Here is a 21,421-nt window from a genome sequence, read left to right as displayed (position 1 = left end):
ATGGAGTTTTGGAAATTCATAACTGCCAAATTTTTATACTCTCTTATAGAGATCAGTGGGATTGAGGCATGGCTCTTATTTTGGCAAAATCTCCTAGATTTTATCCCCAGTTTTGATACCGATTTTTTCCATAGTCTTGGGTAGACTATTTAAATTTCCATGATGTAGCTTCCCTACCTGCAGGGCAGTACCTGCTTCTCTGCATCTCTTGTAGCTAACAGGTTAACATTTGTAAGGATGAATTCTGAAGATGAAAGACTTGCACAGTAGACTTGGGCTGCCAGCACTTTGGGACCAGGATCCAGGCTCCAGGTGTGTTTGTACAGTGCTTAACACACCATAGCCCCAGTACAGTGGATAAACAAGTATAAAAATCCAGAGCAGAGTGACTGCAATCACCCATTGGTTTGCAATGTACGTAGAACATCTCTCCTTCGTGTTTGCTTTCAGAAACCACCACAAAGATGCTTCTTCTGCCAGTCTTTGCCATCCTCCACATTTTTCTCTCTAGCTTGGAGCCTTCTAATATTAGAGGTTTTATCTCTACACCCACTGACTCCCTTACTCCTCTTCCCTATTGGCCAGCCTCTGACTTGGTAATATGAGGTTGTTTGTTAAGTTTTGCATGCCCAGACTAAAGGACTCAGAGGACAAGAATAAATTATTATGTAGGACCATCTCAAACAAACTGACAGGACTTCCTGTGCAGAATATATTTGTATTTATGATTTGTCACTGAGAGTTTAAGACACTTTTCCTTGCATACATGGGTGCCCTGAGGTTGTTGCTTGTGTGCTGTTTGGATGGAGGTTTGGACCAAGCTTTCTTTTTGGGGTGGGAAAAAAACAGAAGGAAAGATTGGTTATGCTAGTAAAAAACACCAGGGAAAGAACAGAAGACTGTAGTTGTTTTGCTGCTGCAATATGCTGTTTGCTTTCCACTTTCTTCAAGCTGTCTCCTTTCCCAGAAATTATCCTTGCTCCCTCTTCTCCCGCTGGCTGGTTGTGCACGCTGCTTGCCAAGCGGGCAAATCTATCATCCAGCGAGTGTTTCGGAGCGGTTCCTCCTCTTGGCTGCTTGAGAAGGTGTGTTGTTTGCTTTGCCTAAGTGCTCCCAGGGCCTAATGCTCCGTTGTTATGTACAGACCATTTCTACTGTCATGAATCATGTTTTACCACCCTGTGCTTTTACTTCTGCACCAGGTGCTTTTTTTCATTTTGAGCAAACACATTGGAGTTTCCGTGTTTACTGCTGACACAGTGCGTGTCGGGTACACGGCATAGGCTGAGTTATTCCTACCATCCCACTGCTGACATGATCAGTAAATCTATTTCTCACTCTAGGAGCTGCAGACCCTTGGTTTTACCTACAACCAAAGGTAAACTGATTCAGTGCTGCCTGAAATAATTTTGCCAGACAACATAAAGGAAACAAAATATTTCACTGAAAAAACCTCATGCAGTCAAGCAAAATATGCCCTTTTCTTATCTTATCTGTTGTGAGTAACCCAAGCTATTTGCACAACGCCTTGTGCTAGGAAGGAGTTGTTTGTACATGTTTCACTCCTTTTCTTTCCAAGTTTTGAATTTTAAATGAAATCTTTCTCTTCAAATTCTTGAAAATGTTAGGTTTCTCTTTCCTGTGCTTCCCTGAAGGTTGGATGCAGCCCTCCCTCCAAAGAACCCTTCGTTGCAGATACTTTTCTATTAATCTTCAAACCACTTCGGAGAGCTCTCTCCGTCTGGCAGCACTAACATCCCCTCTCCCTCTGTCCCACCCACTTAGCTTCAGCCTAAGAGCCCTTAACAAATGACTCCCAAGGAATTTAAATGGCTAACGCTCGCTGGCCAATAAAGAGATGCATAAACTCTATAACCAGGTTGCACAGCTCTTGCCATTAGGAAGAAAGGTTGCTCGGGCAAAGGCACGAGTCCCCTTAACCTGTTGCACTTCGATCGCAGGAGAGGAGAGGTAAGGGAAATCTTGTTTGCTCTGTAGGGCTTTTTGTCTGGGTTTCATTTATCAGGGAGTTGAGACCAAAAGTATGTCATCATCAAGGTATGGGTTCAGGGGTTTGCTGTCCTTTAGAGGGTCCTAAGGGGTTATTTGAGAATTAAGCAGCTGCTGGTAAGATTGAACTCTGAGATCAACATGTGAATATCTGAAAGAATTTGCATAGCAAATACCAAAATGAATGTCAGAACAATGAACACTAACCCACTGATATTTTAGACAGAAGAACACAAAATCATGTTTCAGAGGTATCTTTTCTGCTGTCTTAAATTAATGAAGTAAAAGGCAGCCAATTTCAGCGGCTTGACATTGTTTTCAGACAGTCTGTCTCTACCATTGTCTGTACCGCCTGGTATTTTGTTCTGCTTTTTCAAGAGATTGACATTTAAAAAATCAAACTTTAAAAGTGGATTATCAGTTTTTAGTGATGAATTTGGGGCTTTTAGATTGAATGTGTCTAGGAAGGTTTAAGTAAACACGGTATATATGCAAATATTATTAATATAAATGAATCTATATAGCTCAATCAGCATACTGAAAGTTTGACAGAATATAAAGAAAGTCAAAAGCTTTGCTATTATTCTCCTCATTCTACTTAAGCAACATGTGAAATGTGTAAGACTTGTATGTGACATTGGACACGTGACATTAATAGGCTCACCCTTCCTTATTTAATTATTAATTTATTGTTTTATTGGGGTCAGTGCTGATAACAATAGTGAAGTTTGAACTTAAACCAGGAAACAAAAGAAATGTAGTTGCTCAAAGCAAAGTTCATTTAAAACCAATGACAAAAAGTCAGTTTACATGTGGACCAAATGCAGCAGCTGTATATAATGTTGTCCTGTCCTGCGCTAGGTGAGATTGAAACCATGATTCAAAATGTATCTGTAAAGCACTCCCTCCCTCTTTGTATGTCCAGGCTAGCTGTGGGTGACAGCCTGGGCTCAGAACGTTTGAGGGATGTCATGGCAAATGTTACTGCCATCCCCTGCAGTGCTCCATGGTCTGGAAGGCTGGCTTGCAGAAAGGACATCTTTTTCAATTTTATTATCGCAGCTGATCTCTGGAGGCCTTCGCACCCAATGCAGTCTGCATTTGGTGTCAGCTGATGGTGTTGCACCAAAGACTTTGCCAGTGTGTATAAGAGAGATTTTTAATTAAATTTACACGGTTAATCCAACAGAACTTCAAAATATGTCCTTTATGTTTGTCAAGACAAGGCCACATGACTGTCTGTCAAGAACTTGTTGTAATGTTGTTGGTTTGATTATTTTTCCGTGGGTTTCTCATACAGCTTTGCACTATATAACCAAGATTAGATAACCTCTTGCATAAAAATAAAGTTAACAAAGGAGTCATCATTTTGCTACTATTTTTAATAATTTTCATTCAATTCTGCATTTCAGCTCCAGTCTTTGCTGAAGAAATTATATTGAATCAAATTGTCCTTGTCTTCTTTCTTCAGCTTCTAATTAAAAAATAAATAATCTCACTTAAGGTCAACAAAAGGTGAATTTCAAATTATATTTCTCCCAAACCCCACTCCTTTTCTGGAGTGAGCAGAAATTTCCTTTCAAAACCATAGATATTTCCAAGTGAGCTTTAATTTCAGTAGGCTTAAATTGTCTTGAACTAACCCAGCACAGGAAAGTTGCCCCCTGAGAGAGTTCCTGCCTTGGTTAAACATTTTTTTAAATTTATAATATTAACACCGGGCACAGGTAACGAGTGCTGAAAATCTCTTCCTTGTACTTGTAAACCTTGTTTCTCAGTTCTCCAATCCAGTGTTCAAAGGTCTGTACAAACTTCTTAGATCAGAGGTCAGGTACAAATTGCTGCACTTTGCAGGTCCTTTCTGCCGACATGACAGAATTTCACAGGAAAGAGGATTGACTTCCAGCCCCCACTCCTGGGCAGCGCCAGGCAGTTAAAATGGTGATATGTACAAGTCAGCCATTGGTACCTGAGTTTAATTAATAACTAGCCGGGTTTCAGTGGTGCAAGGTGCATATTATAAAAAGGGTCAAATGTCAGTGCACAAAGGAAAAAAAAAAAGGACAAAACCCCAGCCACTGACTAAGCCAAATGCTTTGAGTTTAATGTACTTTCAGTAGCGAACATTCACATCCCAGCTGTGGTTTGCTTTATTTTGATTTTCATTTCAGTGACCTGAGGGGGAGGGAACACGTTGAGCCACTTTCAGCTTTCCCTGGAATCTCTGCCTCCTGCTGAAAGCAGGGTTACAGGTTGGGCCCCCTGTTGCTGCAGTTTTCACGTGGTATGCACAAAGCTTAGAATGTTGCAATAAAAGTAGTGCATGGGATTAGGGTAAACTGAAAATTCGGAAGCTCTTTTTTTTGTAATAATTTTGACTGAGCAAGTAGACTTCATATGAACAGGCAGGATGTGTTACATTTCACTCTGGGATCTCCAGGAGAGTTAGAGGAGAAAGTTTGATACTATTAGTTGCACTGCAGAGTGGAACATATTCCTGTAGTACTTATGTAGACAGACAGATAGATAAAGTGTCCTGTGTCACAAAAGGAAAGAAGCACATGCACACATATCCCTGCACCACAGAGTTCAACAAAGCCTTTGACAGACATTTTCAATGATTGAATTAAATCACCATGTTCATATATAAGATTTTTCTTCAGGACAAGAAGTTAAATAAGTGAATGTGTTATCTCTCCTGTGTAATGATTAACAGATCAGTCTAGTTGTGGTTTTGTTTTTCAGTTGCAGAACATTGCTTCTCCTGTCCTTCTTATGGCAAAAGTTTGCGAGCTTCTAGTCCATCCTGACTGAAACTCTTCCCCCTTTCCAAGCAGAATGCTTTCTAAAGCAGACAGTTAATGAGGAGGACACATTTACCTGTATCAGCATGCAGAGAACAGTGTTTAATCACATTTTTTTGTAAAAAAACACTGGAAAAAAGTTTCCCATCAAGTACAGCTCATGCAGAATAGGAAAGACTACGCTGAAATTTATATATCATGCATTTTCCTGTCTAATCATGGTAATTATAGACTTTATTGACTAGATTGAAATACGGGAGTTTGGGGAGAAGGGAATGAATGGTTGTGCTCTTTCCTGATTAGACAGCTGATAACAGTGATTATTACACAAACCATGTCTCATCTTCTCAGCTTTCCTCAACATGTGGCTTCGGTATATTGCAGGGTAATAACTTCAGCCTCAGCCAGTAACAAGTCCTATCAAAATAGGAGAGAGTTATGAGTTAATATCAACTGGAGTGGGTAAAAGATGGAGCTGGGGCAAACAGGATAACACAGGGGTTGCACAACTTGTTGGACAAAGTTCTGAATGACTTGCAGGAAAGCGCATTATAAAATAAGGGAGGGGACCAGGTTTTGCTTACCCAAACTTCCTTCAGAAATGGTTTAAGCTGAGGGGGCTGATTTGGCACTGCAGTAACATAAAAATACTCAAGAAACACATATTACATTAACAAAATTCACATTGCAGAAGCAGGGTCATGTCAGTAGGATTCTGTAGGTGTCGGTGGTGCTGTGATACATCAATAACGTTTTCATCAGCATGGACTCATTCTTGCCATGCTAAAACCACATGTTCCTGAACACATTTTGACTTGTGAATATCAAAAAGCCATGGCAGGAAACAAAACTTCACTCAGGAAAGTTTTCTTGCTTTATTATTTGAAATATCATAACTCACATCTCATTGAATATAATTTCTGCAATTTTTAAGCAGGGGGTCAGGTCCTTGAGGGACCTTCCTCCTGGGATTGTTCACTGCTAGGCATGGATAGTGCTTAGAGATAATGCAAGTGGATCACACACAAGATTAATACACCATAGAAAGATGCAGGGAGGGTTGATAACAGAATAGCTAGGATGTCTGCACAACAAAAGGTGACTTGATTTTTTATAGGAATCATAATTTTAGCTCAATTTTTAAAATTGTAAATAAAATTGCTGTGAGGTAAGATTAATAGGTCAAGGGAACTGGTGTGATATGGTTAAGGGAATTAGATCTATGATAGTTACTTTTCTAATCATAATGGTGAAAATAAGAAGCTTAACCTTCAAATCCTAGTTTGAAGCTGTAGTTGAAGTTTGTTGACTGTACAAATTCTTTGTCGAATTATCTAATTAGTATTCAATTTTTAACCTGGGAAATTCCAGGATGTTAATTTACAGAACAATTTGAAGTGTTTTCCTCCTAAAAAAGAGCAAGAAGCAAAAGAACAGATTCCTAGTACTTTTGTTTCAATTTTTTAAGCCAAATACGTTGCTTTTGATTGGTGCCGGGAGAACATAACCTGTCCCTGCAAGGCCTTTAAAGCAGAATTTTCTGTAGTGTGCATCCCTATCTTAAATAGGGATTTATTGCAGCCATTAGAGTCTCATAACTTATGTCATGGGAGTAGTGCTAGATGTGAGTACTATTAGAAATATCACACTTTATTTTCTGTCTCTTTCTTTGAACCTAATGCAATCAAAATTCAAAGTCAACAGATTTTGGTGAGTTTTAAATGGAACCAACCATTTTTAACACGTTTAGCCACTTAGGACAAATTTAAGCAACCTAAAACCGTGCATAGACCCTCTTTGCAATAAATCCACCCTGAAAACTGCTTTTCAGGGCCTGAACCTTAACTCATCCCATACAAAGTGAACATAACTAACTGACCAGAATAAAACTGAAGTTTAAGCATGAAATACGAACTCTTGCAATGAAATCAATGATCAGAACTCTGATGATAGGCTCTACATTAGAATGCAAATTGTCACCATAGCAGAAGTGGAAATTTTTATGAAATCATAGAATCTTTAGGTTGGAAAAGACCTCTAAGATCGTTGAATCCAACCATTAGGTGAACACTGCCAAGTCCACCACTAAACCATGTCCCTAAGTGCCACATCTACATGTTTTTTAAATACCTATGGAGATGGTGACACAACTGCATCCCTGAGCAGCTGATCCAATGCTTGACAGCTCTTTCAATGAAGAAATCTTTCCTTCCCTGGTGCAACTTGAGGCGGTTTCCTTTTGTCCTAATTTCAGCAGCTAGCCTCAGGATGCAGTGGGCTGGTTTTATCCTACCTCTCAGCACAGTTGCTCTCTATATTTAAGTATAGTACTTCTAGAGGGCAAAGAGCCTCTCCTTGTACATGTTCTTGTCTGAACACACGTGGGGAATACACGGTGCAGCAAATCCTGCTCCATGCACATGTTATTGTGTTCCATGCAGCACCTGAGCCAAAAAGTTCCTGACCCTGGCTGAGAAGAGACAAGTTCGATGACCCAATAGAGGCATACAGATGATGATGAGAATAAGCACTCCTTCAGCAGTGCTGGCAGCAGGATAAATTGCACAGCAGACAGACACGCCATTGTCAATGATCTCTGAGGCTGCTTTCTTCCAAGCTGCTCATCACAAGCTACTCATCAAGTCTCTCGCCAGCCATTGTTCTTGCCCCTTCAGGTCTGCTGACGCAGTTCACCACTTCTTCCACAGAGTTTTGCCAAAGTGGTTCAGATTAAGAAAACTCACCTTTTCAAGACATTTCACTTAGCCTGGGGCAACTTCTTCACTCAGTTCAGCTGCAGGTAAAGAAGTGTGTCTGACATATTGCAGACATTGTCATGGCCTGTTGGCCTCAGATATTGCTTTTTTTGTAAAAGGGTGAAGGCATCATCCATCCCATGTAACCTACCCTTTCCTGCCTGAAAGACCTTCAGAAAAGGCCTTGGCCAAAAAGCTGTTCTGAAATGCTGCACTCACATGCACTGACCCACCACAAGTTTCAGCTTTAGACACCTGCATTTCACTAATGGCAGAATGCAGGAAACCAAGTGTGATCCAATTCCTTTTGATTCCCACACTGGCCCTGGATCCTGCACTTGGGCATGGTACGGCTCAGCTTCAGCAACAGCCTCAAAGACAACCGCTTTGTTCAGCTCATTTATGGAAATAATGATGAGGAAAAGAGTGACAGTCTTGGCAAGAAAGAGCGAAGTAATGTATAATGATATTGTAATTATCTTGAAACTTGCACATGACACTTGAAGCAATGCACGAGTCACTTCCTTATTTAGAATTGATGAGGCCATTGAATTTTTCTGTTCCGCCAATAGATCTCTAAACAGGCTTCTGGGTTTTCAGCAGAAGCATTTCTGGGGTGTCTGATGTTTGTGATAAAATTACACAGTTGTTCTTAGTAAGCTGTTGTTTTGGTATGCATTTTATGAATGTAAAGTTGTCATGAGAATAGAGTCAGGATTTGAAAATAAAAAACTTTAATAACAGCTGTGCTTTTAGAGCTGCTGCCTATCATCATCATCAGGATCAGCATTTTCCCTTATTATTTCAAGTAAAATACTAGGAAGGTCACATTTAAACAAGTAGCTATTATTTCCCTCTGCCAACAGGGTGTATTTGAAATTTCAGCAACTGTCTTTCCCTCTGTGGTTAAAAATGCAAAACTGTGGCAGTTTCTTGAAGGAAGAAGTAGCTATGCTGTGTCCATGAGGACACACCCTGTCAGCTCAGTGGTAGTTGTTAAGTACAGGGTCTCCAGGTGCGAACAGGTGTTCCCATCCCTCCTCTGGACAGTTATCACAGAGACAGCACAACTCCCTGGTCTCTCCTAGACAGCACATCTCCCTGGTCTCTCCTGTTGCCTATGGTGGTGCTGGCATATGTTCCCAGGCTTTGTGACTGCTGGCAGTTGTGTCATCCACAGAACAGCACATGATGCCACTAAACCTATGTAACACAAAACTGGAGGGATGATTTAAGTCCAAACATAAACAACCTCATTTTATAGGAGCACATGAGTGGACACACAGTTACTGCCACAAGGGCATTGGCTGTGTCCCTGTGTTTGTAAAAGCCTATTTGACCACACTAGGATCAACAGAGGAGAATGTGTCTGCCTAACTTCACAGGGCACTGCCCAGTGCAGGACTAACCCAGGGATAAGTTGATATGTGGACTTTGGGCATTGCTTTCTTGCTGGGGCCCCATGCTGCCTTTGCCCTGGGACAAGGGACATCGCTGTTTGGCCCTGTATTGTTGTTGATCAAGGTGTGGTATTTCTACTTAATAAAATACCTGTCTCAGTTAATCAGCCTGCTCACAGTATGCTTTAGGTCAGTCACTGCTAACACAGTAAGTTTTCCATTTAATACTCTGGGATGTGGGAGAAAAACGTACCTTTAAAAAGAAGGTATTTAATGTTTAGGGCAAGAACAATTTACACCCTTCCTACTGGTAGCAGAGGTGTTTCATAAGCAAGGTGAAATGAAATTTGAATGGTTTTGGTGAAACATGGATGTCTGAGAGTTCACCTGTGCAAGGAAGAGTCCTTGGAACAGAGATGATGAGCCAAGGATCTTGTAAGCCTCTCTACTGCTAGGCTGGCAGATGTTAGCATCCATCTAACATGGTGTTGAACAATCAAGTGGGATTTACCTTTTCCTAAAAAGGAGCCAAGAACTTGTTTCAGTACCAATAATGAGTAATTTAAAACTTATCTGTCTCCAAAACACAACTTTTCTTGTTAAAGATATTTTTGTCTGTCTCTCTTTTTTGAATCTATGTTATCAAGACTGGGTGTGCCTTCCTCCTCAGAGCCTAGAAACCAAGCACTTATATTTCACAAGACGCTGAATTTTAACGGAGATTAAATTTATGCCTTTCCTAGCATTAATTTCACACATCAGATGTTGGAAATCAGCTTGGCTTTAGTAAGGCCTCTAGACCCATATCAGGCCATGCTTTGTGTAGACTTGCAACGCTAGTTTACTGTTGACTTTAAAAATGCAGAAGCAGGTTTGAACACTTTGGAAACTGGTATTTTCAGAAAGTGCTTTCTAGAGAGGGATTGCATTTCAGTCTGAAAAGGGTTAGATTGTGCTGGTAGCCCATTTTGAAAGGCAGTAACAGCAGGAGAGAAGAGCTCTCAGACCAGACAGCCTGTGTATTTTCTCATAAAGCTACAGATGACCACTGATGATAAATGTTCTGGTAAATGATACCTGAATTTAGTCAAGGTGTTGATTGTGTAATGTGGCAATGAACAAGTTGTTAAGTGTGTATTTAGTTACAACAATTATGGCTATATGGGCTCTATAAATTTCTTGGGTAGTACCTGCTTATGAAACCCAGATCTATGTAGCTGCACGTGAAAAAAAACCCAAACCACATCTAATCATTAATCTTGATTCAAAATAAATAGTGATAAATGTATTTTAGGTTCACAAGGAATTTTTAATTATGCACTGTCACAAATGGTGTATGGCAGTGTCTGCAGCAAGGATGGCCAGCAGCAGTTAGAAGCAGTTTCATGTACAACTTGCAATATGAGAAATCAACCTGCTGGTGCAGTGCAAAGTACTGGAGAATGTGCATGACCATTGAATTACCAACTGATTTCTGGGGATCAGGGGAGATTCTGTTTCAAATCCCCTCACTCCACAAACCCAGTGATCATCTGTAGCTTTCCAGACTATAGCCCCAGACACAGAGCCCTGCAGGTAACAGAGATATAGAGACTTATTTTGAAGATTGACCTAAAACAGGGTGTTTTGAATGGAATTGCTAATTTTAAAACTTAGCCTAACTTGGAGTCATAAGTACTTCACTTGCCAACAGGTGGCCCAAGGTAATGATTATTTCCTACCAAAGTGTTTGTATAACTAGCTTCATTTTTATTCCAATAAAGGTGATGTTACATTCTAGGGGCAAATTTTCAAGTGAAAAATGAAGCTGTTTTACTCTACCTCAGTTTTCTTAATTATTTCAAATAATTTCCAGGAATAAAATTAAAATGTCTGACTGTTAAAGGGCTGTATCTGAATTTGAGAGAAACATCAGCAGCAGTTCAAGAAGCTATCCATGACAGACCTGGCTTCAAAGGAATTGTGTTTACTAAAATATTACCTGAGCATCAGCATCACTATTGTTGCCCTCCACTTCCTTTATCTTCTCCTCTGCTCTCCATATTTTGAAATTAAAATGGCTCAGAAGCATCAGCATGCAACACTCATGGCCCAAAAACACATGCAGGATCAGGTCCAACCACAGACCAAAGCTCAGAAGTCTGGTTTCCCAATCCCAAATGTGTTTAGGAGATGAACCAAGCTCAGTGGTGCTTGCTCGTGCAGAGGCATCTCTGGGTATAGACCAGCACAATTCTGGGCAGCTCAAGAGCTTTACTGAAAAAAATTTGAGGTGCTGAAGTTACCAGGATTTAAATGGATTTTGTGAGCCATACAAATCAGACTTTCATGCCTAAAATTTGTGCGATATTTTTGTGGATTTGGGCTTGCTGTACTAATGAAAGATCTTCCTTGGTGGTAACCAATGCAATGGACAAATCATTCAGATGAAGGGTATGTATTTGAGTCCTTATGGGACAGAGAGAAACTTTTGTCTCATTGAATAAATAAATCTCTCTGAAGCTATGTCCTTTTTTTAAAAAAAAAATAAATAACCCTGTCAAACCCATATATTGGGACCACTTCTTATGGTGTTTTGCAGTGTCCTATAAGAGTCAATGTATTTTGATACTTCATCAACCGACTGGTGATGAATGCAAACAATAAAAAATAAATTCTCATGAGAAATACTGCACACTTGCTTGTATAATGAAGTGGTTAGCAAAGAAGCCACACAGGGACGCGACAGGATCCACAGCTCTGATTCCTTAAAGCCAAGGTCCTTGTGGAAGATACAATTTACTCAGATAAATGCTATAGCACCTAATGCGCAAATAACACTAAAATGTAATGGTCCATGTCATATACAATCACTTGTATTAAATTGTTTGATGGATCCTTGCAGCTTTAAAAGTCAGTGAACTAACTACTCTCAGAGTCCCAAGGTGTTGTGCTCTGAAAGAAAGCCCACTGTTTTGCAATTTTGGTTATTAGCATGGTCATTTCCTGTATGTCTGCATTTCCTGCTTTCTGCCTGTGTTCAAATGCAGAGTAAGGTTACTGAGATTTGCCTTCCTCTTGCTGGCTTGCAGTGCTGTGCTGTTTGCTTGGTCTAAAACAAGCTGCCTTTCATAAAGGAGTGATTCTCTTCAGCTTTTGTCAAATCCTGCTGTAATAATGGAAGGGACAAACATGTCAGACATTGTAACACAAGCAGTAGGCAACTCAGAAGCTTGTCAGATCAGTCTTTGCACAACAGAAAAAGGATTGCCCCCCACCCCTGCTGCTAAAGCATATTTATTGTTTCCTACTTGACAGTTACTGTGGAGGGCTAGAGGAGCAAGGGGTTGTTAGCAAATGGAAACTGTCTGGTGCTTCTCATGCATTTGCCACCTTTCACCATGGAATATGGCACCTGGTGCTTGTGCTGTTCAGGAGTAAGTGGATTAACTGATGAGTGACTGAGAGGGAGGAGAAGGCTCTGTGGATGGGTACCTCTGGTTTCCTGACAGTATCTTCTCTCTCCCAATTCTGTGTAATCTCCTTCCTACCATTTCAAAGAGAAGACAAGGGTCTCAAACGTCTTGAGATTTTGAGGTACTTGTTGGCATCCATTCATGTGCCTTTGGTGTCCTGTGATAGCAACTCTTGATGCCTGGGATGTGTGGGCAGGTAATCCTTGATCATTCCCTCAAAGAGGAGCTTTGCCTATGTCCAGGATGCACTATCCCTGCAGTATCACTCTTCAGGCTGGTGTGGCTTGTTCCTCTGCTCTTCTGCAGCCTTAGTCTCAGTCCGAAAAACAAACTTGTAGAACAACTACAGGAAAATGAGAGAGGTGGAATTCTGGTGGTAGCTAATAGCTTTTAACAAGTGTCCTCCTTCATTTGCCCAGGTTTTTTCACACTGTGAATGACTTTGACACCATGACTGCTGAGGATTCCACTGCAAGGATGAGCAATGATTCCACTAATGTGGCCACCACGAAAGTCCCTGAAGGTGTTGCTGGTGCACCCAACGAGGCAGCTCTGCTGGCCCTCATGGCCCGCACTGGATACAGTATGATCCAGGAGAACGGGCAACGCAAGTATGGGGGCCCTCCTCCCGGCTGGGAGGGGCTGCACCCTCCGCGGGGCTGTGAGGTCTTTGTGGGCAAAATCCCCCGCGATGTCTACGAAGATGAGCTCGTCCCCGTCTTCGAGTCTGTCGGCCGCATCTACGAAATGCGCTTGATGATGGACTTTGATGGGAAGAACCGTGGCTACGCCTTTGTGATGTACACGCAGAAGCATGAGGCAAAGCGTGCCGTCAGGGAGCTGAACAACTATGAAATCCGCCCCGGCAGGCTGCTGGGTGTGTGCTGCAGCGTGGATAACTGCCGGCTCTTCATCGGAGGCATTCCCAAGATGAAGAAGAGAGAGGAGATCCTGGAAGAGATTGCCAAGGTGACAGAAGGCGTACTGGATGTCATCGTGTATGCCAGTGCCGCAGACAAGATGAAGAACAGAGGCTTTGCCTTTGTGGAGTATGAGAGCCATCGAGCAGCAGCCATGGCCAGGAGAAAACTCATGCCAGGAAGGATCCAACTGTGGGGACATCAAATTGCTGTTGACTGGGCAGAACCAGAGATAGATGTGGATGAAGATGTCATGGAGACTGTTAAAATCCTATATGTGAGGAATTTAATGATTGAGACCACAGAGGACACCATTAAAAAGGTGTTTGGTCAGTTTAACCCTGGCTGTGTAGAGAGAGTGAAAAAAATACGTGATTATGCCTTTGTGCACTTTACAACCAGGGAAGATGCCATTCATGCCATGAACAACCTTAATGGTGTTGAACTAGAAGGCTCGTGCCTGGAGGTTACTCTGGCCAAGCCGGTAGACAAGGAGCAGTACACTCGCTACCAGAAAGCAGCAAAAGGAGGGGCTGCAGCAACCTCCGAAGCAACTCAGCAACCTAACTATGTTTACTCATGTGATCCATACACACTAGCATACTATGGATATCCATACAATGCCTTGATCGGGCCCAACAGAGATTACTTTGTGAAAGGTTAGTAAGCACAATTAGGGGATGTGATGGGCAGGTTTGATCTTAGGTTGATGACAGAGGTCTGCCTCAGCCAAAGGACAGCTAGTGCCACGCAGTTTTTTCTTAACACTCTTTTATAGGCCTTTTTGTCATATTTCTGTTTGGTCTTACTTTAGTTTATGACTACACAAAGTGTATTTATCTATAAATAATTGCTAATATACAAGATAATATGAGAGAGGTATCGAATATATGGTTAAGAATAGGTAAAAAACAAGCATGGGATGGGGAACAGAGGGAGCTGGGTTTTATGAGTGTTGTATTAAGTCTGAGGCAAATCTAAAGATTCCAGCTTCTGACGTCTCCTTTCAAAGAGCTGAATCCTATGATAAGAGTGCTCTGGAGGCATGGGTATGGTGACTTATCCAAAGGGAGGGAGGTTAGGGAAAGTCTTAGTTAGGAACTCTCTATGTGTCATTTACCTTCTGCATTAAAATTACAGTAATGCTGTCCTTCATAAAGTCATTTGAGAACTACAAGCAGAAGGAATAATGTGAGTGAAAAAAAAATTTATTATGTATACCTTAATTAGTTATCAGTTACAGTCATTAAAAATTAACCAAAAATCACTTTTTCACAAAAAACCCCTACCTGGAATTATAATTACAATTATCCTGCACTTACAGGAATAAGAGTTTCCTGAAATTTGATGTGCATTTCCATAGAAGAAGCAATTTAACATCAATATATTCTTAAAGCACCCACATAAACAGAGAAATATTTTTAACCTTAATCATTCAAGAATTTTAGCTTCTTCTCAATTTCCAGATTTGTACTTGCAATGAACTATGACAGAGTTGAGTAACAGTCTAAATATTCAATTAGACCATCATAAAGTATATGAATACTGCAGTGTTCAAAGTACTGTCATAACATATGCGGAGTCACTAAGATGAATAAAAGCAATATTTTTGGAAGTGGGTTATATGCACCTTATAAAATAGCAGATAAAATATTTAAGCAGCATAAGTAGAAATATATGCAGTGGTGGGACAATGTTGGTTGAAGGGCAGGTATGATGTCGTGCCATCTTGGCAGGGTTGACAAGTTGACAAGATGGGTCTCCTCTGGAGGACACCTGAAAGCAGAAGCTGTTCCTAATGCACAGAAATCACTGTGGCCATCCCCCCAATCTCTACTGACTGCACTGAGCCTGTAACACTTGCCACAAGAGTTCCACCAATATAAATGAGCAGTTAACATATGCTCAGAAACATCAAAAGCTAAATAAGCATAGGCTTACTGGCTGCTTCTTATGCACTTACTTCTATTTTCCGAAGCAGAGTTGCTAAGACTCAATCATGCTGACTCCAGCAGTCACAGTACAAGGCTTTGGATTTCAGCCTGGGGTTACTCGTACTCCCCATGGGGCTGTCACTCTCCATTATTCACCATCTTCTGTGTTGTTTTCATAAGCAGGCAGCATACGAGGCAGAGGGCGAGGTGCAGCTGGCAACAGAGCTCCGGGTCCCAGGGGTTCCTACCTGGGGGGATACTCCGCTGGCCGTGGAATCTACAGCAGGTACCACGAAGGCAAAGGAAAACAGCAAGAGAAAGGATATGAACTGGTTCCCAACTTGGAGTTACCTGCAGTCAATCCAGTGGCCATTAAGCCTGGTGCAGGTTAGTATGTGTAAGGAAGGGAGGAAAGCAGGGGTGGTGGGCAGGCCCCCACTCCATGCCATGTCTCAAGCATGTAAGGACCCCTCCAGAGCCAGTCCACAACTCCACCTGTGTCAGTGGGGATGGCCCCAGGGTTGGGGCTCATTGCTCCCTTGTGCTGAGTGCCTTCTGGCCCTGGCAAGTCTTTCTTCACACAAGAGGCACACAGCAGTTTAGGGGACACGAATATCTGGGAGCTCTTCAGGCCTAAGAGAAAAGGACTAAAGCAATGCCCTCTCCTCCAGTCTCCTTCTGCATTTGCTTAGGAGGAAGCAGACTTTCCTCTCTTTCTAGTCATGTACACCAGAATATGGTAACTAAGACCAGGCCTTCTTTCTTTTAAAGTCGTCAATGCTAATTTCACCCTGGGAGTTTCCTATCCTAGATTTCCAGCCAGGCTGGAGCCCTCCCCTACTTAGTCCATATTTCTCCAGTGATACGAGGCTGAGAAAAGGATCTGGGGCTTTCCCATTGCAGGAAAGTCCCTGACTGAGGCAAACTCCTCCACTTCCATCAGTGGCATGGGAAAGGAGCAAGGCAGGGAGCCCTCGGGTGCATCTTGCAGCAGTGTAGTGCCTACAGGAGTGCTCTCATCTCTGCTGGGCTCTGCTGGGGTAATCCAAGGGGTGGGGCAGGGACTGCCCCCTTCTGCCACTTTGTCAGCTGAGTACCCAGCCCTTGCCATTCCCAAGTGAACAAGATGAAAGCTAAAGCCCTGCAATTCCTCAAGATCCCATTTGGAAAGATTTTTATTTGAAAAAGTGAACTGAGGAAGAAGGCCCTTGAAGGTGATGGGCACCTGCCCTCTTGCAGAAGTACTGATGTCTTCTCTCCACTTCTCTTTCCAAGTAAACTGCAATGGCAAGATGTAAGCATTGCTTAATAACAGAGCTACTGTGGTTTCCCAAAACCTGTTTCATTTATGACAGTGAAAATTACAGCTTGCATCTAATGAAGTCTGTGAAGAGTTCTTCATAGCAGCTGGATGAGATAATGTCAGAAGAAGTCTAGAGACAATGGAAGGTGGTTAAGATTAGAGTTGGAGAAAGATCAGACTTCCTGAGAACACTAGCCACTCACCACCGGAAAATATTACCACTATGTGTGTTTGAAAGATACTTTAGGAATTCCAGGTATTACTAAAGGATGCTTGAAAAGTGAGCTTGGAAATGCATGCTTAGTAGTGGTGTCTATACTTAATTCGACTGCCAAACAAAAGCTTGAAGCTCAAGTCAGAATGTTTCTACACTCGAAGCATGTTGAGATTCAGGTTTTTTAATCAGACCTTCCCCTATCATATGGCTCCAGCACAGCCTCTGAGAACAGAAGTACCTGGTCTGTTTTCCCCAGTCAGATCAACTGATCAAATAAGGTGTACCACACACAAGACTTACCACTGTTATGAAGAGGGTATGACTTTGAAAGCACATTACCAGAACAGAGTAGAAATGTACTGACAGCAGTTTCCTGCCTACTGTTTGGATCAACCTTAAAGCTCATTTCTTTGAAAATAGTTGGAATACTCCTGGGAGGTCACCCCAATACCCCAGATGCCTGCTACTGTTTTTCTGCCAGAAGTTATTGCAGAATGGAGCATGTGAGCTCTTTGCCTTGGTGAGAAATTATCCAGGATATTTAAACTAGAGATAAAACTGGTTTGACCTGAACAGGTAGACTTAGTGTAAAGGGAGAACTGAAAAACCTCACAAGCTGGGGGTCTCTGACTCAGGAAACAGTGGTAGTCCACTGGTGGAGGACACATCTCTGTCTGAAAGATATCTGATCAGCTTCCTTCTTGCGGTCTCCAGAATCAGAGCAAGAGTACTGCTTTCTGTCACCTCCTTCCACCTGGCATAACTGCACTCTTTAACATTGCAAAGTTTCATTGCATAGAAAAAAACCTCTGTGCATATTAGGCTTCATTTCTGGTTTACTGGCTGTACCTCCCATAAGTGCTAACATTGCCTTTTAGTCCATCGTCCATTATTTATCAATTATTTTGTTTTGCTTGTGAATAACCTTACTACTAAAAAGCTCACAAGTTGAATGCTGAAGTGTGCAATATGAGGCAATGATGGAAATCATAGTGTCATAGAATGGTTTCCATTGGAAGGGACCTCAAAGATCATCTCATCCAATGCCCCTGTCATGGGCAGAGGTGTCTCAAACTAGATCAGGTTGCTCAAAGGCCTGTCCAACCTGAACTTGAACACTTCCAATAATGAGGCACACAAAACTTCTCTGGACAGACAATCCAGTGTCTCATCTTTCATTACACAGTATTCCTTTCTTATGCCTAACCGTTTTTCAGCTTAAAACTGTTACCCCTTGTCTTATCACTACAGGCCTTACCATAAAGTCTTTCTTATAGGTCCCCTTTTAGTACTGAAAAGGTCCAGTAGAGGTCTTTATCCCAGAGGCATCTTTTCTCCAAGCTGACCAAACCCAAATCTCTCAGTCTGACTTAAGAGCAGAGGTGTTCCATCTCATTTAACATCCTCTAAACCTGCTCCAACAGGTTCACATCCTTCTTATACTGGGGCCCACAGAACTGGACACAGCACTCCATTCTGCTCATCTGAGCAGAAGAGATGGGCAGAATCACCTCCCTCAACCTGCTGGCCACACTGCTTTTGATACAGCCCAGAATACAGCTGGTTTTTCTGGGCTACAAGTGCGCATTTCCAGGCCATGTGCAATTACTGTGATTAGTGGGAATGTTCAGCAAAGAATGTTACTTCCCTAAGCAAGCCATGAAGCTCCATTTTGGATCATGTACAAATTTACCATCCTGAACGCTATTATTCTGACCAGAGTGTTCTCCCTTTGAAAGACCATGGCTCAAATTATATCATGTTTTCTAATTGTGGCATGAGGGAGAATTCCCTAAAGAGAAGTTTATTTTCTTTTAATGTCATTAAGTAGATTGATCCCGTAGCAGACAGATGGGATTAAACATATTTAGCCAAGCTAGGCCTGGGAAATGCAGGTAAAAGAGCTGATATTTCACAGGGTTGGCCAAAGGATGGTATGTGAAGCAGACCGGTTGCTGCCTGTAACTTCTGCAGTACAAACCACAACGTTCTGTCCTGGAGCAGCTCTTCCTATGGCAGCTATATATTCCATGATATCAACAGCTGGAGCAGGGACCTCACTGGGACATTGCACACTCTTACCCCTTGTGTTCAGACCACACTCTCGGCCAGTGGGAAGGACTCAGGAGGTCCCCAGGAGGACTCTGGCCCTAGGACATTCATGGCAGGAATGGGGGAAAATGCTGGACCAAAAAGCACTGAGCCTGTCACTGTGCATCAACTATGGCGCTCCCATGCATGGGGAGGGCAGAGGTGCCCCAGGTCCCCTGCCTGCACACAAGGCTATGTCCCCTGATAAGAGCAGCATTGGATCACTGCTGGAGAGTTTGCGTAGCTGGGAAGGAGCGTTCTTTGACAAGAGGTCCTGGAAACTCTGTATCTGATGTATCTGATACGTCTGGTCTTTCCTAGTGGCCATCCCTACCATTGGTGCCCAGTACTCCGTGTTTCAGGCCGCACCACCGGCCAAGATGATGGAAGATGGCAAAATCCATGCTGTTGAGCACATCATCAACCCTATAGCTGTCCAGCAGGACCCAGCTAGTGCAGCAGCTGCTGCAGCAGCTGCAGCCGCAGCTGTAATACCAGCTGTCTCAACACCTCCTCCCTTCCAGGTGAGTTCAGCATGTGGGAAGTTCCTGCTTCCCATACTTCCAGCTTCCCATACATCCTGCTATGCACATCCAGTGTGGGGAGGAAAGCCCAGTCTCTTGCCCTGCTTCCATTCAGGACATGCTCTTGAGGATGTCACAGTGCCCAAGAGCCCTGAAGTTCATCTGACCAGTCTCAGACATCTGCACTGGGCCATTGCTTTCCCCACTAAGGGGAACTCAAACTGTGAGGGAGTGGAACAGCCTTCCATGATAGCATAACTCTCACCCAAGAGGGATGGACTGCCCACCCTCCCCATAACCTCCTTCCCTTCCAGGGGCTTTGCCATTCAGGGCATGGAAGTGGGATGTTACAGCAAAGTACGTTTTTTGAGGTCTGAACCCTTTCCTTCCAGGGTCGCCCCATCACACCGGTGTACACCATGGCTCCCAATGTGCAGCGGATCCCCGCCGCCGGGATTTATGGGACAAGTTATGTGCCATTTGCGGCGCCTGCCGCGGCCACGGCAACAATAGCCACGCTACAGAAGAACGCTGCTGCTGCTGCCTACGGGGGATACGCCGGCTACATCCCCCCGGCATTCCCAGCCGCCACCATCCAGGTGCCCATCCACGACGTCTACCAAACGTACTGAAACTGTTGGCAGAGGAGGGTGCTGGAGAAACACACACACTGAAGGAACACTTTACTATTTATGAAGAAAGAACAGTCTGCAAAAGAGTAAACATTTGGGCTTGGTAAAACAATGCAGACAGTGAAGAATGTCATAGAAAAACATGTTTGAAATATTTTCTATGCTTGAAGTTTTCACTAACTTTTTTAGGCTATTTTTAAAAATTTAACATGCCTGTATTCATACATTTCCAAAGGACCTCAGTGCATCCAGCCCACCACTGACGTGCATTTATAAGCATTGTAGTGGGGTTGCATAGGGTCTTTTTTTTTTAGCAGTTATATTTTCAATGTATTTGTGGTATGAAGGTTATTTTTTAGTAATTTCTGCACTCCAGAGATGTCTATTTTGTAGTGCCTTTAATAATATATCAGCTATATATTAAAAAGCACACCTGAGCAGCTAGGGAAAGTTTTAACAATATATTTTGAAGAGTATATTCAATATTTAAAGAATACATACCTTAGTTTTTTGTTTTGTTTTGTTTTGTTTTGTTTTTTAAGAAGTAAACAACAAGTACCTTATTTAAAAATTATACTGGAAAGTGCAATTTGAAAAATGTACAAGACCTCTGCATTTTTGTGCTGGCATTAATACAATCTGCTCATTCTCATTTGAAATCACAAGTAACTAATATTGCCTGTTTGGGAGAAAGAGAAAAGAAAAAAGCCTCCTCACACATACCTCTTCAGAGTGTGATTTGCAGGCTTGTTTTTAGCTAAAGAAAGGCTTCAAGTTTTCCTTAGCAACTGGATTTTCTATTTATTGAACCTACTTGTAGTTGGAGCAGAAACGAGTAGCTGATGTTTCGCGCGAGGTGTCTTGACTTAGATCTTCATCCAGTATAAAGCCAAGGCTCTTTTTCAATGCTCTTCATTTTATTCTTTGAAGTATATGTTGTAGTGACTGAGAACGTATGCTGCTGCTGGCAAGAGTAGCCACGCTCTCGCCAAGAGGATTTGCAGCATTACTTACCCATTGCTCCATCATGTTCCATGAGAAATTTCAAAGGTACTGGGGTGGTAGTGATACTGGAACTAGTGAAACAGGGCTAGCCTCCCTCCCAGCCTCCCTTCCACTCTTAATTCCCCTTCTCCACAACTGGAGTTGTATATGCACATCAGGGTTGGGAGTGATTAGACCCACTGATTTTAAGACATTTTAGAGCTTGTAAATATCTTTTAATATACATTTTTAAAGTCATTTTATGTTGCAAATTTACATGGTATGTGGTCTGCCACAAAACAAAAACCTTTTATTGCAATATTATAAAAAAGTTTGTTTTATTAAGAAGTAAATATATTATTGCAGTGTTTTGTGGCCTGTTTAAAGGCTT

The 21,421-nt window shown here is 42.2% G+C and overlaps 1 protein-coding gene across 3 annotated transcripts; it reads left to right on the top strand.

Annotated features, from left to right (window-relative positions):
- Positions 1-1,858: 1,858 nt before the first annotated feature.
- Positions 1,859-20,046, top strand: RBM47 (RNA binding motif protein 47). 3 transcript variants are annotated; one of them, XM_062493468.1, is made up of 5 exons: positions 1,859-1,971; positions 12,845-14,004; positions 15,460-15,666; positions 19,212-19,414; positions 19,807-20,046. In XM_062493468.1, exons 1-5 carry the CDS (start codon positions 1,859-1,861, stop codon positions 20,044-20,046), a joined length of 1,923 nt encoding a protein of 640 aa, XP_062349452.1. The 3 variants fall into 3 exon arrangements, with proteins under 3 accessions (XP_062349452.1, XP_062349453.1, XP_062349454.1); XM_062493469.1 differs by lacking the exon at positions 1,859-1,971 and adding an exon at positions 9,453-9,477 and having other exon boundaries at positions 12,841-14,004; XM_062493470.1 differs by lacking the exons at positions 1,859-1,971; positions 15,460-15,666 and having other exon boundaries at positions 12,876-14,004.
- The last annotated feature ends 1,375 nt before the right edge of the window (positions 20,047-21,421 follow it).

Source organism: Cinclus cinclus, chromosome 5, assembly GCF_963662255.1.
Source record: "Cinclus cinclus chromosome 5, bCinCin1.1, whole genome shotgun sequence".
NCBI classification, from domain to species: domain Eukaryota; kingdom Metazoa; phylum Chordata; class Aves; order Passeriformes; family Cinclidae; genus Cinclus; species Cinclus cinclus.
Note: the sequence above shows the minus strand (reverse complement) of the source record. Positions and strands in the feature narration are given on the sequence as shown.

Bases quoted from the DNA above. Each gene is read 5' to 3' on its own strand.
- RBM47 (XM_062493468.1), top strand. From the start codon at position 1,859: ATGCATAAACTCTATAACCAGGTTGCACAGCTCTTGCCATTAGGAAGA. The intron at 1,972-12,844 runs GTAAGGGAAATC...TCATTTGCCCAG, and splicing joins TCGATCGCAGGAGAGGAGAG to GTTTTTTCACACTGTGAATG. The intron at 19,415-19,806 runs GTGAGTTCAGCA...CTTTCCTTCCAG, and splicing joins CAACACCTCCTCCCTTCCAG to GGTCGCCCCATCACACCGGT.